Source organism: Anoplopoma fimbria, chromosome 18, assembly GCF_027596085.1.
Source record: "Anoplopoma fimbria isolate UVic2021 breed Golden Eagle Sablefish chromosome 18, Afim_UVic_2022, whole genome shotgun sequence".
Taxonomy (NCBI): Eukaryota; Metazoa; Chordata; class Actinopteri; order Perciformes; family Anoplopomatidae; genus Anoplopoma; species Anoplopoma fimbria.
The window spans coordinates 11,395,861-11,420,862 of NC_072466.1; the positions used below are offsets into that span (position 1 = coordinate 11,395,861).

The following is a 25,002-nucleotide window of genomic DNA, read 5'->3' on the forward strand; positions in this document are numbered from 1 at the left end:
CAAAGGAAGAAAACATCTTTACCACAACTCATAAACGCTGCAAAGTGACAACCTAATACAGAAAAGTTGGAAATCGCACTGAAAACAACAGAAAATTGTTACAAAACAATGGGATCACTAAATCTGGCAGACGTATCAAGTATTTTCAGTGTCTCCTGGAAACATCTGCTGTTTTGCAACCAGTTTCCATTGTATTCTGAGCGACTTGCATCATTTCTATATTTGGTTGAGTTTTCTGTTTATGCAACAGGTTTCTTTTTTTGGGTTGTGTTTTCTGTCTTTCTGTGCGTTTCCTGGTTGTGTTTTCTGTTTTTGGAACATGTTTCTGTTTTTGGGTTGTGTTTTCTGTCTTTCTGTCCGTTTCCTGGTTGTGTTTTCTGTTTTTGGAACATGTTTCTGTTTTTGGTGAAGATCTTTTTTTGGCTTGCAAGTCTGTGTTTTTCTTTAGTTGCAGTGTGTTGAGCTTTCATGGCCACCATAGAACCATTCATTCTTGCACCAACCGACAAACCGTGCGATACATACATACATACACTGAGAATAATTTAAATACTCACATACAGTTAACAAACGTGCAGGCTTAGTGTGTGTGTGTGTGTGTGTGTGTGTGTGTGTGTGTGTGTGTGTGTGTGTGTGTGTTGTGTGTGTGTGTGTGTGTGTGTGTGCTTGTGGACCATAACACTGCTGCTGACAGATGAAGCACAGCTGAGCTCTTGCGAGTCTGGGTAAATATTTGACTTGAGGCCGTCACACCCTCTTCTACTGCAGGAAGCAGCATGGGCAGAGGGATTACTGAAACTGGGGTTGCAGCACCAGCGCATAAAGGACGGTGCTGATAATAGTCTGGAAAATGCTGTCCAGCAGCACAACTTTTTTTCCTCAATATGTGTAAACTGTCATGATAAAAGCTCTATTCGCACAGATACAATCGTTGCACATCAATCCTCTGTGCACTCACTGGAACTGTCATTAAAGGAGTGAAGAAAGGCGAAATGCATGTCTCTTTTTCTGAAGTGACGGTGAAGAATTAGCTGTCTTTGCCATGTAAGTGTGGTCTTTCAGGCCTGGGTGGTCTGCTTCTTTAGTGGCAATAGGTGGTCTGCAGAGCGGAGGCAGCAGAGGGTTATTAAGTACAGCTCCTAAGCTCTGTTCAGTGTTTTCTTAACCTACTTTGGACATTGTTATCTCAGAGCTAAATCCCTCTACCTACCTTCCTCTATCTCCCCCCCTTTCCCTCACCTTCCAGTCCTGAATAGGGAAGGAAAGTAGGAGTCCCACTACTTATCCCATCTCTTGGGAATATGAGTTTCATGCTCTCTTTTGACAACAGCCGTAGACCTTTTTAACTCCAAGTATCAGACACGTACAAATACACACACTGGCCCATGAACAGACAGCCTAGAGTGGGGGAGTCAGCACTGTTGAGGAGGAGGATATGGGAAAAAGGTGGGCAAAGCTCCAACACATGCATGCTCATAAACACATGCAAAATACATTTCCACATAAACATTTAGTAATTTTACACCACAATCAATCCAAATTAAGCTGCAGAATGTAAATGCGAAACACACGAGGCATGTGTGCACCACATTTTGTTCTGCACACAATGTGAATTTAAAGTTTTACTGAGAACCAAAAAGAGCTGAACAGGGAAACAAAGAGAAAGGAGAGCAACCTTTGATGAAAACCACTACACCCAATCCCTAACAAAGCCAATAAAGCACTGACTAGAGGCAATGTGTATCCTTGCAGTTCAAAGACAACCTCACAAAAAGAGTGTATTTATTTGAGGGTGTGCATGCAGTATTGTCTGTGTGTTTAAAAAAAACTTCTAAAGTTTTGAATGTGTGCCTGTGCCTGCAGCACAAAGGCACCGGTGTCGTGTAACTCAGCCAAACCCCTCCTGCAAGCGCAGGTGACCTTATTGTGTTGGCGGTTCCCAGCAGGCAAAGAGTTGTGCGTGTCAAGTGTGAGGAAAACCACAAAGGCCTAAAGGATGTGTGTTATCTGGTGATTTAAAGCCCCGTATTTCTCCTGGAGTTTCACTGTTGCTTGGGTCAGCCGGGCAACATTTCAAAGATTGGACCTTTAAAATATTTAAATTTTGTATGCTCCCATTTCAGTTCAGTGATTTCCAAACTGGGGGCCCCCGGTCAAGTCTTAAATAGTTGATAAACTGTTGATAAAATTTCTGCCACACAGATTTTGCTCTCATTTCCTTTTTTCTCTTTGAACTATACTGAATAATGTTGTCTCTTCAGGCCTCTAATCATATAAATCAGGCAGGTAAACAAAAAATAAAATCTGGATTATTCGTCATCAAACATTTTAAATTCACACGCTTGTCACAAGGAAGACAAATTTGTTCAAGGCCTCACTTTACATTTGATGTCCTGCCAAATGTGCTAATACACCTTTGAATTCCTGCCAATATGTTCGATTCTTCTGCATCCAATTTCTTCCACAGCCTTTGTTGAATAAACATGTTATTGAGTGTTCCTCACCTCTACAATGCTGCGTAGGTCCTGGACGTAGGTTCTCTCTGTGTCCAGTATCTCCTGCACCACCCGGTCCACATACGTCCTGGGTCCCTGCACCTGACCCGTCCGCTCTCCTGGTCCATCTGGACCAACCTCAGGCTCTGAATGTTCTGTCAAAGTCTGTCCACTGCTCTGTCTCCCTTGTCCCCTCCCTGTGTCCACCCCTCCATCATTTCGATGATCTTCCTCCTGGCATCCCAACTGCCGGGCGGGGACCAGTTCCAACCGAATTGCCCCGGAGTCCCGGTCTGGGGTCGCCGGGTTGCAGTGAGGGGCTGGGACGAGGGTGGAGCGGCTGCCCAGCGAGCAGTGACTGTCCCGGGAAGATGCTGAGGAAGAGGTGGAGCTGTAGCTGATCGGCCTTTCGGCGCTGTCGGGAGAGGAGTCCATGCTGAGGGCGGAGCAGTAGCTCGAGGAGGTGTGGCGGAAGGCCGGGTTGCGGAGGCAGCGGGCCGGAATGTTAACAGAACTCAGGACCGAGCCGGAGTCCGGGACTTCAGGAAGAGGAGGCAACGCATCAGGCAGGTAGTTGTAATCGTCTAGAGAGCAAAATAAGAGATAGAAAGAGATTCTCGTTAGTCAAATTGATTTCAAATTTGTAAATAGTGTTTTGATTGTTTGATTTTAGTTCATGCTTGATTTTTTGAACTTCCTCCAGCAAAAAGTTCTTCATGGCTCAAGTTGTGCTGCAGTGCAAAGTCAAGTTCATTGGCCAAGATCAAAGGGGAATACCTTGCAAGCATTGAGATGACAGAGAAAACAACCTTAAAAAATGGCTAAATCCCTGCTCAATGCTGCATGACCTGTTGTATTCTGTCTTGGTTTTTATTATAGCTTCACACTGGACTTCCTGGTTTGTATTCCCTCTTCTGTCTGTCTTAACCTGTAGCATAACGCCCCCACACCAATGCAGCCCCTTGAGTTGTTGTGCTATAGTTGGTGTGAATGTCCCCTAAACAATAACTCTGCCTATTGCATTTTTTAATTTGCGGTTGTCATATACACCATGATGCCAGTGTATAATTACTGCAAACAAATAAGATCATGGTCTAGACAGTCTGTATCTAAAATACAGAATTGCAGTCCTAGGAATTGCTGTCCTAGGGGATCTAAAGAAATGCTTGCGTACACAGTAAATGTTCTGTCTGTCACAATGATGTTGGGCCTTTTACATCTACCTTTGCAAGAAACTGTCAAAGATTTACATTAACTTAACATTAACATTAACACCAGAAGAACAGGGCCCCTGTTCCCATTTTTATTTTGTGCTATAAAGCCCAGTGCTTGACATCTGACATAAATATTACCTAACATGAGTTATAATAAGTACTGTTTATAGTAACTATATGACTCTCAAAATGAATATCCTAATGATTTACTGATTGCTGTAAAGTCACACAGAGCAGAGCCGTTAAATTAAAATAAAATTTCACACATTCGACAGGCACTGACTTTGTATTTCTGTTTTGCCAAACTAAGTCCTGAAGAGACTCACTGTATGCAACTTCTAACGGTTACAACGCCACTTTCATATTCCTACAGTTACGTTCTGTTTAGCATCCCAATTCCTGACATTCCAGCTGACCACAGTCTGACTGACCACCCGCCATACGGAGACCACTAGCCCTGCCAGGTTTGTCCTCAGTTCCACTCAAAGAAACTTTTGATTTCTAATGAATTTGTGCAAGACGTTAATCTATGTGTGTGTGTGTGTGTGTGTGTGTGTGTGTGTGTGTGTGTGTGTGTGTGTGTGTGTGTGTGTGTGTGTGTGTGTGTGTGTGTGTGTGTGTGTGTGTGTGTGTGTGCATTTTTGCAGCAAGACATAAAAAGATTGAGTTTAATGACAAGATTAGGAGTGTAATGCTGAGAACACTCCACTCTGGGGCCATGAATGAAAGCCCTATTTCAACAGAGGAGAGACAAGTTTGTGTGTGTGCAACTACAGGGTCTATTTGGCGTCAGGCCGGTGCCAAACTGGCTCACAACCTTGTGTCTGCGCAGAGATCCGTTAAGATATGATTACCGGCTCCCAAGGCCCCACAGCCAGGCCAGCTGAAGTGAAACCACACATGTAGCATATCAGACATATGCCTTCCAAGTTTCCCCCTAAACGTTTTTCCAGGGTCTAGCTTCACGAAAGGGCCAGCTCTGACTGGAAGAACAGGGAGCAAATAAACAGATCGGACAAGCGAGGTGAAAAACGGCATGAGAGGGCCTCATACCAGCTCCCTGGAAGTTTGACACCAGTCTTTATCATCAAAGCTTGATACACCGGCAGCACCGGTGTTGTGGCAACATTAAGATCTAATGCCTTGTAGGACAGTGTCGCTCTCTCGCTGCCAGCAATGCCGGCTGAGGCTAAACCTGTCTCACTTCAAAGCATCAAAGATCACAGACCAAAAACATGAAACGTGAAACTGAGAACAAGCTCAAAGAATCCCGCTCTCTCACCTTTCAAATAGGTACCTTGGAGGTCTTTTTTGCCATGGTGACACCTCTTTTGAAAGCACCCAAGCAGCAGGGTTTACTTGTTTGACCGGTCTGTGATGGAGAGATAACAGGTTTGATTCTGGCAACCACGACTGTACTGATACCAAGTTAAGGGAGTGAACCTGCATGTTCCTGCTCTAGCTGGGCCTGTAATAATCAAGTTCAACTTTTTCTGCATACTTGGTGCAGAGGAACAAGGTTAAAAACACCACATCTGACGTATAATCACCCTACAAATTTGTTATGGAAAACGTGTTAGCATATTTACACATGCAGCAGACATTAAATCTAAGAATTATCATTCACTTGGAGTTGTGTTTCTTAACACGTGTTGACTTAATGGCTATAACATTTTCAGGAAAAGAAAAAGGTTATTTGTTTTCTTACGGAGATTTAGATGAGAAGTTTGATACCACTGTCACATCTGTTTGTTAAGTAAGGAGCTAGTCCCGGGTGGCGTAGGAAGAAAAGTAGGAGGAAAAAGCTAACACGGCTAGCTCACTAATAAACATGTATGCCTTGTTTGTTTTAATTTGTACACAAACTTGAATTGTAAAAACTAAAAAAAAAAAAGCTACTAGGGTAGCCAGTGGTTGTACAAGAAGATATGTGCTTGAATCATGCTGTTAGGTGTATTTTTGAACATTCAAAGCCAGGATAGCTGCTTCCCACTCCTTCCTTTTCCTATGCTAGGCTAAGCTAGTCAGCCAGCCATCGACCTAATCACAGATCTTTCTACTCTCAACAAGAGAATAATATCATATAATCCCGGCTTGGATTACAATATTAATTCTGCTTTTGCCTTTTTTTGGGGGGGGTTGCAACTGAATGCTCCACATTTTTAATAGCTATATGCTAATTTTCTCTTTTCACAGGAAGTCAATTCCTGGATACATAGTTTCTCAGAAGAAAAACTAAAGTGTCTTAAATCCACGTCTGAAAAACAAGAATGAATGGAGAGTCCGAAGAGCTGAATCATAGTTTTAATTCTGCTCCACTGCTGTGCCGAGAAAAGCAGGAAGGAATTGGAGCATCCAAAAATCATCATCATGAAACTGTATTTTCCTCAAACAAGTTTGGAACTGATTCACCAAGCATGTGTGTGTCCATCCATCCAAATGTTTGCACTCCCAAACCTGACCCACTTTTTTAACAATTACAGATCAGAAAGGAGAAGGAATCTGGTGGGTGAAAACAACACACTCACACAAACCAACAGCCTTGGCTTTTAGACAAGCAATATACTGCTTTCAAGTTAGCGTACACAATGCACAAAGGCTTTTTATTATATTACATACCATGACATTAATGGGTAACTTGCCATTTCCTTTGCCCTTTGACAAATCTATAATATATCCTTCCTTATCACAGTAAGTGATATATGTACATCTATACTGTGTGTGTGTGTGTGTGTGTGTGTGTGTGTGTGTGTGTGTGTGTGTGTGTGTGTGTGTGTGTGTGTGTGTGTGTGTGTGTGTGTGTGTGTGTGTGTGTGTGTGTGTTTCACACAAAATGCATTCAATTTATCACTCCAAAGATAACACTAACTGAGCTAATAACTTAATGGTCCAACACCAGCAATTTCAGCTAGATATGAGTGGGGAGAGTGTGCACATGTGCAACCTGCACACACACCCCACAAACATACAAGGAGAGCAAATACCAAGAAACCGTGTTTCCGTTTGCCGTGAAACCCAAACACCACAGAGAGAGATTGCTCCATCTTGTGTTTGTCCAACCCCTCCTTCCCACCTTCCAGCTTCATGTTTGGGGCACACCCTGGCCGTTTCCTGGGTGAACTGGCTCTTGTATACACACAGACAACTAGCACCCCACCCCTCTCCTCAACACACACAGACAGAGGAAAGATGTCCGAGCTTCAGTTACCTCCTGTCCAGATTATGTTCAACCTGATCCTTGTTAATGATCTCTAATTATGCTCCTTAGCATGCAGGTTGGGACTGTTACTCCTCTGTGTGTGTTTGTGTGTGTGTTGTGCACCAAGGATTAGGATAGTGTGTGAGGGCCTTGTGTCCTTCCAGACTAGAGAGAGGGAGTGAGAGAGTGAAACAGCGAGTGCCCGAACAACCTGGCTTCAATCTCTGGCTTTCATTTAACATGAAAAAGACAAAGAGCTGGGGCGCTTTATCATTCAGTCAAGTTTAATAAGTTGAAAATCAGGCCTGTCTGGAAGGCAAACAGCGAGAACCACAAGGAACCAGACTGAAGACTTAGCAGACTATGTACACAGCGTGTACAAAACATTTGCAATATACTGTGAGTCACATGTGGCGTTTTGCTCTTAAGGTTACAAGTAAACACAACTCATTTAAATGAATGTGTTTATTTTGATAAGCAAAAATTGGTGAAAAATGGATTTAAACAAATGTATATTCAAGAATTTGGTACCATCTGAAGTACACACAGTTAAATACTTAAAAACTATTACGTACACTGAGACATATTCAGTCGCTCATCTGGATTACATTGAAATGTTTCGATTACTGGAAGCATTTCAGACCTGAAGACAACCTCATTTAGGGAAAAATTCAGTGCATCTGTTACAATTGAAAGTGAAAGAGCTTTTGGTCATTCAACTCATCTTCTTTAGCAGAGTTGCAGCAGAGTTGCAGCGGAGCAAAGTTCCCAAGTTGTCACGGAAACATAGATGTTTCAATCTCAATCTACAGTGATACAATTGGAAGCTCCCCAACAGCTACTAAAAGGACTTTGTGGTGAGATCTTGTGGAGGTTTTGATATAATGTATCAAAACCTCCACAAGATCTGTTGTCAAACTGTGTCTGTTCATGTTCATTCATAAGTAGGTGTATATGCTGCAGTCAGTCCGACACGCAGGCCTCACTACCAGTCCAGCCAGGTTTAATGACTCATGCTACACTTAAACCGTCCACTTCAGTCGAGCTCTTTATGGTCACCTGGAGAGCTCTTTATGCTGGAGTGGTCAGCAAACAGCTGTCAGCACCTTCATCTCTTTACAGCCCTGAAGATCATCACTAGTAGCTCAAACAGCCCAAACAGCCCTGAGAGTGTTTTGTGATGGCCATGTGAACATCCCATGTGGACATTTAAACCACAAACACGTTTTATATTAAAATACTATGTATATACCCTTTGTATATTTTGGGTCAGTCTCCCTAATCATTGGGTTTAATACAAGTGTAATAAAATGACAATGTGTAATATTCTAGTTCCAGCAACAAAGTATACACGCGACTTCTAGGGAGTATCCCTCAGCAATAAAACACAACCCTGGAATATCAAAGAGGGGATTTCATACTGAAAGGACTCCAATTTTGGAAAGTACCCACTCGGTTTGGCTACCTTTAAAGGCTCACATTAGATTTAGCTAAACTTTGGAAGGGAGGACCGTCGTGCTAGAGTGGGAGCGGTTCAGGGTCAGTGTGGAGAGAAGGAATGATTATAGTGACCATTGAACAGGATAATATGCTTTGGATTAGGCCACATTGACCGTGGACTTGGTGCAGCTGTAGTTATGCTACATTGGTGGTCTGCGCATGGGTGTGCAGAGTCCATGAAATCACAAATTTGGGCAAATTTTGGATCAGTGCGGACCCTTGTAGACATTGTTAGTTGACAAAAATTTTCGTCAAGCGAGTCAACCTTTATGGCAATGGGGATGTGGAAAGTATGAATTAGCTTTGACTTTTTAGGATAGCGAGTATTACACTTAAATTTAAGAGAGTCATTGTGATTCCAAAAACAGGAGAATGGTGCATACATTCAATGTTGCTGATCTTTGACACAAAATTATGCTTTGTGACCAATTGCCAACTGTCATGATACTGCTGAACCAGACGGTCCAAATGAAGGTGTCATAAAAAACTGTCAAATAAGCTGTTTTACACCATCCGATTTGATATGAGAAGCAATGCTAAGAGAGCTTTCCTCTTCATATCCATTACGCCACGAAAAAAACTAACCACAACGAACGGCAGCCAAAGCACAATCCACAAGTAGTCACTACATTACTAAGCCGTAAAACCACTTATTTTGTGCACTAAGTAAATTCTCTGTGACACTTTGGATGAGGATGAGAAAGAGAGACACCATCATTTACAACATGTTATCAGTGAGGAGAGATAATGACATCAGGCCATCTCAGTCAATGACTGTCATCTTTCTAGCTTTCTTCTTGCCATCTCTTCATCTTCTGTTCCACTCTCATTCTGCCTTGCTTCCATTTGCCAATTCCTTTTTATTAATATCAGTTACATCCAAAAATACATGTTGGCCTGACTGTGTATTAGGCTATACAGTAGACCACCAGGTCTCATATTTGCAATCAGAGCACATGTGTTCTTAACACTCATCTGAAGGAACTGCAAAGAGGATATCATAACGGACGTTGTGTCTCATAACTTATAGAGTTTCTGGGATCATTTAAAACCTTTAAATTGCCTCTAATGTTACCTGAAAGCAAGATTTTGTAGATTCTGAAAGAAGCTTCAGGATCCATTCAGGAAAGCCAGAGAATGTCCAACTGAATCAGCCAATAAAACAATTGTGCCATATCCGGTCTCATGAGGGCATGAGTAAGACAACATTCACAAGAGTTTAATCCAACTTTCAACTGTTGGCCACTGAGCAGCACATACACAAAAAATGTTGGATATAAAACAGCTGCAATATTTATCTGAGAATGACCAAAATTTGAGGAAAAAGCCTGAAGCTTTTGTCTCAGACAGGACTTGACCACACACTTCGTACAGCTCACGGATCCTTTAATCAACCTTGTTTGTCCGTGTGTGTTCTTGTTTATGCTGCAAAGGCCTACCAGATGGCAGCTGAGTGCAATGCCATGCAGCTTATTGCTGACTTTAAAATCTCACGGCACAACAAGAAAAAGGATATATTGTTTTTATGCTAGTACAAGTTGGAAGCAAAAGCATCTCAACGAGTTTAAGTCCAGTAGTTTTGGATTCACTTTGGCAACAACTTGGGAAGACTACAAGCTGCGATTTAAAAAGACAACGTAATGGAGAAACATGGTGGGAGGAGGACATGTGTGACTGTGAGAGAGTGAGAAATGAGGTGGAGAGGACCCAGAGGAATGAAAGTAGGAAGAAGAGATGAGAAGAAAGGTCAAAAGGTCAAACACCACCCACTCCCTTGTTTTTTTCTTCTTTTCCATTTCCCACTTGCTCTGTCTCATTTTGAATCCAGTCTTTTGTTGCAAGTTAACCCTTAAAAGAATTCTACCAAATTCTCTAATCATCTTTAAAGCATCCAAAACAAGCTTCTGGGATTGTTTGTTCCCTGCAGGCTGAGCAGAGAAAACAGCAGCACAATGAAGCACATAAGTCCGTACTGTTTGTTTAGTTACGGCCTCACATCTTCCGCCGCGTCGACTTAGAGGTCAGTCTCTGTTTCGGATAGAGACGCAGGCCTGATCTCAACTGACGCTAAGGACCTTAAAGTGTCACTCAGGATTTCACAGCGCAGCCAAACGAAGGCCGAGGAGCCGAGAGAAAAAGAGAGAGCGGGAGAGAAAGGGAGACGCGAAGGATGGCATCAGAGACAGGAGGCGTTTTCCCACTGAGCAACTTATCACTGGACCGACAAAGAGCTGCGCTGGCTGGGACTCTCATTATAGTGCAGATGTTTCGGAAGATGGATGGAGAAAGAAAAGAAGAAGAGAAATAAACATTTCTGCAATTACTGTGTTGGCTCAGAACAAGCGGCACAAGCTCCAGCGATCTCAGGACAGTATTTCAAACATCTCAACACATGTCACGACTGGTAAAGACAGACGTTTTTTACTTGAGGTGTGACTTTAATAGACTCCTGTGGCTTTCATTGCCTCACAAAACATGGTTAAAGTAAACACACGCACAGCTGGGAGGCTAATTAGCAACAAATGGCTTTTTCTCACGATAAACCACTGAAACATCTGCCATGGACGGTGGCATTCACACATTTTATATACACAGATTAACATCCCCTAATCTTCAGGCTGTGTTTAAGAGATGCGAGTTAAATCCTAGAGTCTAGTCGAGATTCTCTGTTTGTCATTGGACATCAGCGAGGAATGTGCAGCATAGTTTTAGCTGACAGCACCGGTGTTTAGTCTCTGTGGGAAAAAATGTCCATCTGCAAACTTACACTCCCTATTTTGGGACACACACTCTCACACCCACCCCTGGGACGCCCATGCGACCCTGGCTGCACACACCCTCGCCCTCCCTCGGAGCGTGACACACTAGCCTTGTTCTTTGACTTGATTGGATTGCAGCCCAAAGCTCGCCACTGGACTGTCTGCGTCCACTTCAGTCATTCGCCGTTAAATCCTGGGTGGACACTGAAGCATGAGATTGAAGAACTATTGATTAGTTTGCTATATTAGGCAGATTACTCCAAAGGGATCTGCCCCCCCCCTTAATTCTACACCCAGCAAGCCTCTACAGGGCTGCAATTCCTTGCACGTGAGTGCTCAGAATGGGGGGCAGATGTCCTCCCAGAGGACCGGGCTAGCAGGGTGGGAGGAGAGGGACGGAGGGGTCCATTGTCTCCGGCACCTCTAAACCAAAGAGTTTGCTCTAAACAGTAATTATTCCCCCCACCTCCTCCTCTCTGTTCTGCTCCCCTCTATCCCCATTTGTAGCCACCCCCCAACTGCTGCCCTCAAGGCTCTAATTTGGGTCACAGGCTGCAGAATGGCATCTCGACACTCAGTCAAACCTACACCCAGCAAGAGGAAACTGACACATGTGCTGGCCCGAAAAGAGATATGAGATAAAAATAAAAGTTTCAATTGGTTTTTTTTTAATTCATGTGCCAAACATTTAGCAAAAAACATAGCATATGTTGAGTTTTCTGCAGATCCTGCATTTAAATGACATCCGCATCTACCAACCAAGTAAAATGTATAACCACCATGACCACGAAAGCTTTGTGCACCATAATCTCAGCATCATTAAGAATTTATCCCGTGGAGTCTGCGAGAAAGCAAACACGCTCCATTCAACACCAGGGGTGGGAAAGCAACCAGGAGACGCTGTTCATACAGCTGTACTGAAGAGAGACGGACGCTGCAAAGGCACTTCACACAGCGCTGTCAGCCGAGGAAAAAACATCACACACACCACACAAAAGAGCCACTAAGACAAACAGCCGGCACTGGCTTGTAAATGGAACTTTAGTTTGTAAGTTGCCATCTGTGGTTTGACCAGATGCCACTTGAAAATAACTCCTTTTTCGTTTTTTTTGTGATGCCACACATGATATATTTATATTATCATCTGTATCTTCTTGAATTCACTAAAGAGTCATGCAAAAACAGGATATTATTCTACTTGAATATGGTTTTAGCCTGTTTGATTAGGTTTGTAGACAAGCACCACCTTTGACAGCAAAATCTGGTCCCACCACATCACAGACTCACTTCACCTCAGGGAACATCTTGTGCGAGTGTCTATAATTTGCACATGCTGGGAAACATCATTGAACATATTTAAGGAAGAAGAAGAAGAAGAAAAGCTGCTGCTTACCGGTAGGCATTGTGGTTTGGCTCCAATTTACCAGAAATTAAAATGAATTAGTTTGTTTTTTTAATTGAGGCGCAGATTAAAAGGTGAACAGGATTTCCAGAGCAGGTCACATATCCCACATATCCAGAGTATTCCAAAGAGTATTTTGCAGCAAAAGCCTGTAGAGATTCCCTTAAGTTTCCCAAGTCATTGCGAGTCCTTTCTTCTGGGAGCAAAACGTGCAGTCCTCTCCACCAAAACACGCACAGGAGCATACACTCTCAGGTTTTTCTCCTGAACACACACACACACACACACACACAAACACACTCCCCTGGCTGATGTCTTTTCTTTCTTTCACTTCAGTTTGCTAAGGATCTCCTCCGTCTGAATGCATCTCTCCCTCCCTCTCTCTCTCTCTCCTGTGGCAACACATCCACCGCATGCATGCGTGCGTCTAAAAGTGTTCATGTGTGTGTTTGCATGTGTGTGTGTGTGAGTGTGTGTGTGTGTGTGTCAGAGTGAATGGCCTCTGCTCTCTGCTGCTCCCTCCCTGCTGGGTATTCCCCTCCCCTTGACTCCTCCTCCCACTCTCCCGCAGCAAATTACAAGGAGCTGGGAGTTCCTCCACTTCTTTTTTTCCTCTCTTTCTTTCCCCTCTTTTATCTTCCCCCTCTCCGTTTCATTACCGCCTCTTCTTCGCTCCCTTCCGAAAATCCAACTTTTAAAGCTGGGCTTCGTAATGCTCGCAAGGCTGGCGACACCTTTTGTGTGTGTACGTCTGCTGCACGCTCAGCAGGACAGCTGAACTGCTGCTGTTGGCGCACAGCTCCGGAGATCACACAAGTACACACACTTTACAAGGAGGTGAAGGGGGGGGTTTGCGGCGGATCAATAGAGCCAGCTCAAACAAAAGCTCCTCATCCAACGCAAGACACTGCACTGCTCATTGTGTCCCACATCAGAGACAGGCTGGACCGAATGAGCACACAAAATGTCAGAAGTGGGTTCCCAAACAGTTCGGCTTTCTTTCAATCCCTTACTTTGGAAAATAAACATGTTAACATGCCTTTGTACAAATACACTTTTGTTTTTAAGAAAACATGCCAAACCTTTCAGTGTATTTGTGTTTAAAGGAAACAAATGAAGTTCATGTCACTCGTCACAGTCATCACCAGGGTTATTTTGCTTGGGCTCAAGACTTACAGGAAAACAACCAGATTTCCAACCAGCGCTGAACCATTACAATGTGGGTAGTGTATGCAAATAGCCAATATTAAACTTCCCTCTCAATGTTGCCAGCACCCAAAGGCCCCTATTCATTTGTTCTAGGGCTGTTTGTTCGAACTACAGATTGTGGAATATTGTAATGCTGGAATCAAACTATCAGGTCTCTTTGAGCTATGTGAACCAGAATAAAGTGCAGAGGAGTTATGGCGTAGAGAGGAGCAAGACCGCCACAGAATGCAGGCTGTATTACAAAATGGAGATTAATTAAAGGCAATACTGAGTTGCATTATGGTATTTGTTTTGATACTTGACTCATACAAGGGAGTTCAAGTCAGAGTATCTTAGCCATTGTGAAAATTTCCTCAGTCTCAGTATGTATCTTGTCTATTGCGTTAATATAAGCAGCCAAACAAGAACTTTGCCTAAGTAAAAGAGAGCCTAGTTTAGTTATGATTTACTACGGGAAATATTCAAAGTATTGAAATCCATCTTTTGATACTTGATAGTTTCCAAAGCGAGATTCTACAGAGTATAAAAAGCAGTTTGGTTGGTAAGAAGCAAAGTTTAATACCCAGCCCCATGTGAGAGTGAGTAAAGGCCTGAGGAACTACATTTATACAATATTTTGCAAGTAAAAAGGCTTAGATTAGAGAAAAGTTTGGCAAAATAAATAGGACCCCTCAGATTCATCTTTTGACCCATATGTGTTACGATCTCCAGTTTGGGAACCTCTGCTCTTAAGGTGTATAATTTAGAGAGCCAGGCTACATGTCCCATAAAGAAGACACACGTGAGACAATGGGCTCTCAGTCTAACGCACCAAAGCAAATGTGTTGACTATTTGTCGGCCCAATTTAAAGACAGGGACTGGTATCCAGCAGCATGGGGTCCTGCTAACACCACCCCCTTCTCCTCACCATTCAATAATAGAGACCCACTGGACTATCCTCACACACACCACACAACACACACACACACACACACACACAGGACCCCAAGTAGCACGACCCCTCTCTCTAATGTCCTGAGGGTCCATTGACCCACGAAGCCCCTAAATCTCCACTCCCAATCCAAATAATGGCCACCTCCCCCTGTCACCTCCAGCACACACACACACACACACACACACACACACACACACACACACACACACACACACACACACACACACACACACACACACACACACACACACACACACACACACACACACACACACACACACACACACACACACAGGGTCCATAATGAGCACCTCTAGCTTGGCAATCACACAGAGGCAGCGTCTAAACTCCTCGGTTCAGCCAAGCACGACCTGTTGATGACAGAAGCATACAGCAGCAGTCCGGCTTATCTGATGCCCCCTGTATGCTCCGAAGGCCTCACTGCAGGAGATCGACCCGAGTAACAACATTGTTCCTCTTTTAGTGGATATGACAATTGCTCTATGAGCTGCTACTCATGTAGACATGTTGTTTTAAAAAGGGGTTTGAAAGGGGAGACGGAAAGGCTGAGAGCATTGATATAAATCAAAGATTAGTTCAGTGTTTTGACTACAGATTTGATCCAGCAAAAGAAAACTTCCTTTAACGGGTCTTATTTAATGTCTTTCCCTGATGGAAGAGAGAAAGATTGCAGCAGCTTGTGGTAAGTGCTCCAATGATCATTTTCTAATTCTAATATGATGTGTTGATCATTAATTATTAATAGTCATTAATAGTCTGCAATGATGTCTTCCATATATCTCAGAGTTAAGAAGATTGATAGCCAGGAGATGGTTAGCCTAGCTCAGCATAAAGACTGGAAAGAGGGGTAAACAGCTAGCATGGCTCCGTCCAGTGGTTAGAAATCTGCCTACCAGAAACCTCTAAAGCTCCATAATTAACTCATGGCATCTCATTTGTTAAATCCAACAAATATAAACACAACAATTAGAGAAAGATGCGTTATGGGTAGTGTAGGATCCAAAGTTTCTGAAGGTTGTTCAACATTAAGGACAAAAATTCAGGGTTATCTCTGCCACATCTTTTTTTTAATCTGTCCATCGCAATTTCCCAGACATAATAGAGTTGCTTTGTTCAGTTGTGGGTGTTCTCTTTTAAATGATTCATTGGCAATGAACAATTAAATCCACTACCTTTTCTTTCACTACTTGCAGTCGAGTCAATAATGTGTTTTTCCCTACGCAGCGCGGCCAGTGCTCCTCACCACCGCCCTAACTCGGCTCTGCTCCAGTGTCATCCCTCTTAACTCAGAAAGCAGATTTCCCAACAGGCCTCTCTCTCCTTTTCAAGGCTCAAAACAAGCTGCACGCAGAAAAGCACTTTCTCAAACTCACTCCGAGCACCCAAGAGTCAGAATTGATGGTTTTAAGAGTTTGCGGTGTTGCCAAGATGATCGGGAGCCATAGCGCCACGGTGGTCACTATGGCGACAGCGAGGCATTCATCTCCAGGGCAGGGTGGCATGTGGAAAGACAGTGAGAGAGGGCGGGAGCGAGGGAAGAAAATGCTTATTGTCAATAAACCACTCCATTCCTCATACAATTGGGCAGTGCAAACAGCGACGCAGGGCACAGGGTTCATACACACTCTATTCAACTTCTACTGGTGTGCTTACACACACATACAGAATCACTTGTTCTCCAACACGATTGTAAACTCCGACTTAAAAGACTACAGCCTCTTCAAAATGTTTGAGTGTGTGTGGTGTTATCAGAAATAAAAACTGTCCCCTCCACTTAAACATGTACTGGAGGGAGGAGGGCTGCAGGCGGAGAACTTATTTGATGGATGTCATTGCAGTGAACAGTGTGTGTGTGTGTGTGTGTGTGTGTGTGTGTGTGTGTGTGTGTGTGTGTGTGTGTGTGTGTGTGTGTGTGTGTGTGTGTGTGTGTGTGTGTGTGTGAAACCAGGTTGAATCTCTTGTTCAGACCGGCTGGCAGCTTCCTCAATTTCTCAGTTGTCCACATTTAAAGTGAAGGCTGTTTCTGTGGTAACCTATACAGCACATTGGAGGACTTATATGAGAGAATACGGAGGGAAATACATTCAGACCGAGAGAGACTGTGACTAATGACAGGAGTTTGTGGGTGGAGGGGTCATTCATATACAGTTTCCCCCTCCCTCTGTGCCCCTGTCTGTCTTTGTCACCGGCGAGATGGATCATCTGCAGACACACTCGCTTTCTTTCTCTCTCACACTCACACACAGATTCCTTAAGTGACACAACTCTTTAAGCTTTTTGTTCTTGCCGCCTGAGCTCTTCATTAACCCCTCAACACACAGTTTTCCCCCTCTTTTCCCCCTTAAATGAAAATCATTCCTCACTGACAAACTAGTCCTCCAAATGTAGTGACACATGGAGGTGTATTCTGATCTACCTATCCGCAGGACAACATCATTTATCTTGCCCTTCAAATCATGATCCTGTTTAATAAACAACACTACTGGGTTTTTGTTGGAAATGGAAAAAGAACAACAGCGGTCTCACGTGCTAAAAAACCCCCATTGTTTTGTATAATTGTATTAACCGGATAATCAGTAAGGCTGTCTTCTTCTAAAGAAATGCGTATTTGCGTAATAGTCATAAGATTTTGTTGACCACTAGATTAGTTGATTTAATTGACAAATCTGTAAAACTGATTTTTTCCACAATGAATCACACAAAATAAACACTTTAAACACACTTTCTTGTCTTTACCAGAGATGCGCTCATAAGTTTCTTGGAAATCAGTCATAAACCATAAAAAAAATTATTAATCGACCAAAATGTACGATTAATTGACTTATTAACCAAGAGGGGTCAGTCTTAATAAGCCAGCTAATTTCTTGTTATGTTATTACTAAGCAATCAGTAGTGAATGACCAATCTGATGAAAAAGAAGCAGTAGAAGTTGCTTTCACGGTGATTAAAAAACTATTCCAAATTTAAAGGAATAGGGAATTACGCTTTATTCGGTTTGCGGCAGAGAGTTGGATGAGAAGAGCAAAAAGACTGGAAACGGGGGAAAGCTGCTAGCTTGGCTCTGTCTGAAGGTAATAAGTCATGTTCAAGAGGTTTAATTCCTTCTTTTGAGAGGAACATCTACGTCAGGCTGAAAGTAAGAAAGTTATCTTTTTTTGTCAAGTTAGTGATGCACTGCAGCACATTTGTCATATTAGATCACAACAGTCTATAAACCCTGAACAGATTTCTGGCCACCAAGAACCAGTGAGAAACTTTCATTCTCCGTGCCATGACTAATTTCATCTGTGTAAAATCTACAATCCTGATCAATTCTGGAATATCCTGTATTGATATCCCGTTCCCAGATTTATGAGGTTTCCAGCCGTCTGCTTGCAGTGCCAGGACAAGTCCAGGAATTTCTGTCTCTTGCCGGCCAGAAACCTGACTGAGCCAACGGTTTCAGCTTATACAAGAGCAGGAATCCCTCAAAATTGGACGGAGGAGCGTCTGGGAATATAAGGAGCGTCTTCGCCATTCCAGCAGACAAAACAACAGTGACACAGAAATAACTACAGCTGCTACGCCAACAACAAACAAGGCCAACAGCCGCGGCTAATGATAGAGCAGGGTGGCACCACGGCCATAGCAGAACCCAGGAAAAGTATTTACGATGGAAGATAATGTCAGTATTCAACTATGCAGCGAGTTGGTATTCACATTAACAGGCAAGAAGGAAATCACCAGGAGGAGGAGAGGAGAAAAACAATTTCTTATAAGTGAATATATTTGGCTGTTGGGCTTGTAGATAGATATTTTCTCTGCTTATCAACACTATATAAAACAGTACATTGTCAATGCTATTTCTATTGAGTTTGTGTAGTATAGAGTGCATCTGAAAACTGAACAGGAAGTATTGTGCTGTATGTGTGTTTGCAGAGTTCTTGTGTGTTGAGTGAGCATGTGAGCATATGTGGCGGATATACGGAGGAAGCTGTGTTTGGCCTCAGATTAAAATGCAGGACGAGGGTCCCGCTCCAGGAAAGGAGACCAGCAGAGCGCAGACAGAGGGACCTTTCTCCCATTAGGGAAACAAGAGACACACTAAAATAATACAGTACATATATGGTACTTTAACTATAATAGCAATACTATAGGAATACAAAATACCTTATGTAGTAAAGTGTTTAATATGCGCACTTATGGCATGGTCTTTTTAAGAGCAATAGAATATATTTACAACAGATTCACTTTTATACATGCACACATATTTTGATGTGCTGCATATGGCTCTTATATTTATGTTTTTGAAGTAACCAAAAACAACACAGTTGCTTATAACAACAGTTAAAATGTAAATCAAAGGAGGAAAAATATAGGACGTTCATCCCTTTATTCATGAAGACCATACAATAAGGTTATCATGAATAATATCTGAACCAGTTTCACGATTAAAAATACTGCAAAATGATAAAAATGCAACCATCTGATCTGACATGGCGTAGGAAGACATTATACCAAAAAAATATATAAATATAAAGTCTAATCTATCATACAGCCAGTTTACAGTACAAGAAGCCACAGTAGAAAATAAGAAGTCAGATGACCAGCAAGCAAGTGACAAAAAACCTCATGTCATAAATTTTAATGATAAAGATTTATGACGTGAGTCACACACAACAAATGAGTTCATCCCATTTTGTCCTTCTGTGTCCCTCAGAAGCTTGGTGCTCCAGTTAGAGCTCCTAGAATGAGGACACCGAAAAGGAGAACAGATGTGTGTGAACGCTCACACACACTCACACCAAACACTTTGGTAAAAGTGTTAGGGTCTTTAAAACAAAACTATGAAATTACCATGTTTCAGGTAAAAGCTGACAAATTAGTCGCATTCAATGTTCCCTGTTAAGATAAGGCTGCTTAAGCTATAACTATTTTAATTAAATAAATTTTCCAACCACAATGTATTAAACTTTGTGAAATCAGGTGTCCCTTACAATCGATCGATAGGTCTTCAAACATAACAAACAAACAAACGTACAAACAGCTTGTTGATCATCATCTCAGAAACAAAGGTGAAAGTATTACTATAAGTCCATCCAGCATTGACTCCCAAGCTTAAGCCTAACTGATTCTATAAGTGCAGCAGCATGGTTCCTAATCAGACAAGTGGGCAAAGGTGCCATTAGAGTCACGCCAAATTGAGACTTTGGACCGAGTAATTGGAGGTCAGACTGGGTTTGGTGTAGTCGACCTCTGCAATTATGATTAAATAAAGAGCTGGGCTGTTAAGAAGGGGGAAAAAAACTATCCACTGTGTCGTCTGAGGCTGTTGTGACAGCAAAACCATTTACAGTTAATTAAAGATTGCAGCTCAAAAACCAAGGCCCACACAAAGACAATGACAACTCACCTCAGAGAGACCATCCCCACGATTAGCCTGTTCTCAGCCGCTGGTATCCCAGTATCCTCTCATCACAGGTTAGATCCATAGCCAGGCATTCAAAAAGTTTCACACTAAACGTACAGTCATAAAAAAACGCTGACTGGCTTCAGAGAGGTAGGTAAAGGGCTCGTGTCGAGGCGGCCCAGTCCGAGGTCCAGCCCTCTATGAGATCAGTTCAGAGAGAAAGAGGGACACTGAGAGGAAAGAGAGAGAGAGAGAGAGAGAGAGGGAGAGGGGAACAGATGGAAGCAAAAAACAACTGAACTGACTGCCCACTGGGAGGGGAGGGGGAGAGAGAGAGAAGAGCTCGCACATCCACTTCCTGACCAATTACTGCTGCAAGACTAGCCTCTTTCCAACTGGGCCCTCTCTCTCCCTCTCTCTCTCTCTCTCTCTCTCCCCTCGCTCACGTTGAGTGGGTTTCGCCGCAAGAACTGGAGAGCGGCCAGCACTGCAGGCGACGCAAGTCACATAAGTGAAATTAACACTGGAAAAAAGCGCAAGCAAGCTTTCGCTGAAACTGTGACGAGGAGAGAAAGGGGGAGACAGCAGAAGAATTAATGAGAGATATTAGTGATTGACAGGAGAAGGGGGGTGTGGGTATGTGTGACAGGAAGCTGATGCAGAAGGAGAGGAAAAGAGGGCAGCGCAAGGACGAGCCGTTTCGTCTTTCCCCTAAAAAAAACACGACAAGTGGGTCACATTATACACAGCTTCAGAGTAGAGCCTCTTTTTCTGCCTTTTTTCGTGGTCTTAACTCCCCGGTGATATCTTCAATATCACAGCTTCTTGGATATAAGGGGTCAGGGTAAAGGGTTAGACTACCCAAAAAAACAGCCAGATCACAGGGCTCAGAGCTCAAAGTGAGATCTGCTGTGAGCCGATCTCTATGAGCACATACAGAAAGTATCCAAGCCAGTGGTCATTGTATGTGTGAGTAATTTGGTCATTGTTCTGCTTCCTAACAGAGCAGGATGAAGGAAAGTCCCCTTTCTCGGAGCCAGTAGCAGTTGTTCCGGCCTCCTGGTTGCAATGCTTCCTGGGATTGATGAAGCAGCTCCTGACCCTGTCAGCACACACACAGTTTCTCACTTCCAAGTGTTCACCGATCTTAAGTTTTTCCAGGGAAAACAAAACTGCACCTGGTTGCTTTGCGATCGCATACTGTGGAAAACATTGAACTTTGATAAGAAGCCAACTAAGATGTACTTAACTCTGAAAATAAATGACGTAGATCTTCTTAAAAACATACATGAGCAGTGCAGATACAACAGAGCATGCAGTGACTTTTAGCATACGTCAATCAACCCTGCTATCGGTGACCAGTAACCGTACAAACAGGGCTGATGTGGGTCAGCGACTTGCTGCTATTATCCTAACCTGGATAAACCCACAAACAAAGTCCCCAGCCTTTGTAAACCAACACCACACCTTGCAGTTTAAAACACACGGAGACAATGACAGATGATAGCACCGTGTCTGAGGAAAAACAAGCTGATTGGCCTGCTGCCAACTGGACACTCTCAGCATTGTTTTTATTCTGCTTCAAGGATAAGACAGGTAGAGTTCACTAGAAGTGTCAGGTAGCTTGTTAAACATGTAGAGAAATGTACTAAATTGGCTTTAACGGTTTCCTGTGATTGTTTGAGATATCGAAAATCTGACTGTATATGGTTATGATACCACTTTATGGCTGAGGTACTCTTTAAGGTGTGGTTTATGCTGTGAATAGGTAATCTACGTAATGAGGATACAAACTTTAGACAAACAGCATAGACAGATTTAGCAGGGCTCTGGACACAGTCAAGACTCTCAGAGGTTACATGAACGCTATTTGAGGCAAATGTAAGGTCAGTTTGTTATCCATTTATCTGAGAAAGTTCTGCTCTGAAAGTAAAAAAAAAAGTAAATATAACAAGTTGCATTATGCAAATTACATTGGCTCTTGCCAGCAATGTTTCTCTTTTCTGACCAAATTATGAATCAACTAAGAGTCTGATTGCTGATGATTTTCTTAGGTCCAGCCTTAGAAATCCCAGCCTGCACTGAAGTCATACGCTACAATAAACTGTGTGATCACTAAGAGGAAGTTGGTCATATCCCATTACAAATAAACAGGAGCTGCCTCTCCAAAAAAAGCCTGAAATTGGAAAAAGAAAAGGGCTCAACAGGGGTCTACAAAATTTCCCCAACAGGAAAACAGAACGAAAGTGGGAATGTGAATTAGATAGCAGCTCAAGACATCAAGAACGAAACCAGAAAGAAAACCCCCCGTCGTCTTCCCCACCACCATTTCCGGCTAATCTTCAGCTGCTTGTTTACTGATGAAGGAATCAAACAGGAAGTGACATCATCGGCCAGGTGAATCATACTGTGAATCATACATACATGTGATGATTTTGTCATTACAGCGTCACCAAACATAACGTTTTTATCTCCTCCACCCAGAGATTTCCTGTAGGCTTGAAGTTGACAGCAAAGGAAATCTCAATGAGTGAAACTTTTTTTTTGTTTATTCTCTTGACATGAGCTTTGGTTCTCTGATGTCATTCGGCTTCAACTCATTATCGTTTATCAATTACTCATTACATATGACTCATTGAAGAAATATCGAATTACTCAGCATCAAAGGATTAAATGGTGACACTACTCATTGCTCTGTCCAGCTCCATCAAATGTGCCTTTAAATTACTCCAAAGCCTCCACAACTACACGTTTGAATCAATTCCATGGTGAATAAGAAGTTTCTGAGCTGTAGTGAGATAACTCACGGTAGAGGAGTGTTTTCCTCCACTTTCAACTGCCTCACCTGAGTTGCTAAATCAGGAGGAACAGGAACATTTTAACACACTAGCCCTTAGCCAACTCTTTGGGAATGGAAAACAAAAGATTTTTTCCATCCAAACACATGTGGCCGAGCCATGATATGGCAATGCTAGATGCTACTACAGGCCAACAATCAAATATGTTTTAATATGATGGGCAGGAGTAACCTCAAATCAAAGTTGAGTAAATTTATGTAACGACACTTGAATTTAAGATAAGTTATCAAACCAATCTTAATCTTATACATGAAGAGAAAATGGGAGCATTTTGATCAACAAAAACTCAAAAGTTTTCTTTTTGACATACAATATTTTTTTTTTACAGTCTAAAAAAATCAAAACAATCAAAACAGGGACACATTTGACTTTAACTCTTTGGTAAACTCTTATACTCTCTTAAGGCTAACCACCTCAGAAAAAAAACCTGCAGCTCCTGCACCAAGCACATGCTTCCTGGATCAGTCAGTCCTCTAAGTGAACAGAGAAGAAACGCATACAAACCCTCAATCAAAGTCCATGTAAAAACATCAAACAAGTTGAACCCACAATTGTCAAAGCGTTACTGAGAAAAGATACTGTAACGAGATTACTGAAGTTGTATTTCTTTATACTTTATACTTCCCAGCAGCAGAGGCCATATATGAATAATATTTGTGCGGAAAATCTGGCAGGGTAGATGGAAATGTTAGTTTAGTTAAGCTTTTTCACAATAAAACATCTACCTACAAACATGGACCAGATTCAGTATATTGAAAGTGAGAGACAATAAATGATATCTGACTTTTGACAAAGTGTTGCAGTATACAAAAGCCGTGACATCAGCATCAAAGTGATTCCTTGAATGATCACTGCTTCATGTGTGCAGCTCTGAAATACAAACACACTTAAGACTTAAATTATATTTCTTGGTGAGGTTTGAAAAGTGTAACCGATACTACCTCCACTGGTACATACACATGAATGGGACATCTTAGGGAGTGCATGTGTTTGGCATTAAGATTAAAAGCTTTACATTATAGTTAGAAACAGCGGAGAGGCCACAACTCAACTGCTGGGCTGCATTTAGGAAATAGGAGCCAAAACACATTAATGCTCAGACTAAGATAAAGCAGTGCTGATGTGTGTGTGTGTGTGTGTGTGTGTGTGTGTGTGTGTGTGTGTGTGTGTGTGTGTGTGTGTGTGTGTGTGTGTGTGTGTGTGTGTGTGTGTGTGTGTGTGTGTGTGTGTGTGTGTGTGTGTGTGTGCGTGCGTGTGCTCGCCTGCATGTCTCCTTATGTGGGTTTCAGTGGGATAAAGAGCCAGGAGTGTGTGTTGGCAGGTTCCCTTTGACCTGTGGAGGCTTTATTTCTCTCATATTCATATTGGGCTAATACTCTGCCTTTTCCCATGCCAGTGAAAACCCTGGAAGCCGAGCCCTCTCCTCTCTTTAGGGAACCTAAGATGTCACCGCACACAAAAGGAGCCGTGAAAGCCGTCCAACTCAAGCAGGGGCTATTATTTACAGTACCAAAAGAAAATCGCTCTTCTCTCGAACAGTACCCTCCCTCTGAGCGTCAGCCGTCTGTCTCCTTGTAATGCTTCCCACTATTTTGCCCTTTTCCAATCCCTTCCTTTCATTTTTCTTACATAGCTTCACTTTCCTCCAATCGCCTCTCTCTCCGTCTCTAACTCACTCGCCCCACCATAATAAAGTAAATAGTGGGTTTTGCAACCAGTAAGCCCAAAATTAGGAGTAAGCCCTAAACCGTGGCTTTGCCAATCTTCATTGAGCCATTCAAAACAGGCAGAAAAGTCCACACTAATTATCCAAGTCCCTCTGAGAGGAGAAACTCCATTTGATGCACTTCCAAAGTAAATAAATGAAACGTTTATGCAGCAGCCTTCCATTTCTTCCTTCAGGGGAATTGATATTTGCATGCACAAAGTAAAGTTGGAGACATGCATATTAGGCCAATTACAACCTTCTAAAGTCATCTGTTAGCTCAGATTGTTTCCATACAGTTCCAAGGTAGGTGATG

General features: G+C 42.6%; 1 protein-coding gene across 2 annotated transcripts in view; it reads right to left on the minus strand.

Annotated features, from left to right (window-relative positions):
* The window catches only part of LOC129107300 (pleckstrin homology domain-containing family G member 1), a 61,455-nt gene that overhangs the window by 20,295 nt on the left and 16,158 nt on the right, over nt 1–25,002 (minus strand). The window contains exons 1-2 of one of the 2 annotated variants that reach the window (XM_054618753.1): nt 20,127–20,229; nt 2,505–3,079 (exon numbers count right to left, since the gene is read on the minus strand). In XM_054618753.1, the coding sequence (XP_054474728.1) occupies nt 2,505–2,930 (426 nt within the window). In that variant the 5' untranslated portion in view covers nt 2,931–3,079; nt 20,127–20,229. Of the gene's footprint in view, nt 1–2,504; nt 3,080–20,126; nt 20,230–25,002 lie in introns of those variants that run through there. The other variant, XM_054618752.1, reaches the window with a different exon arrangement.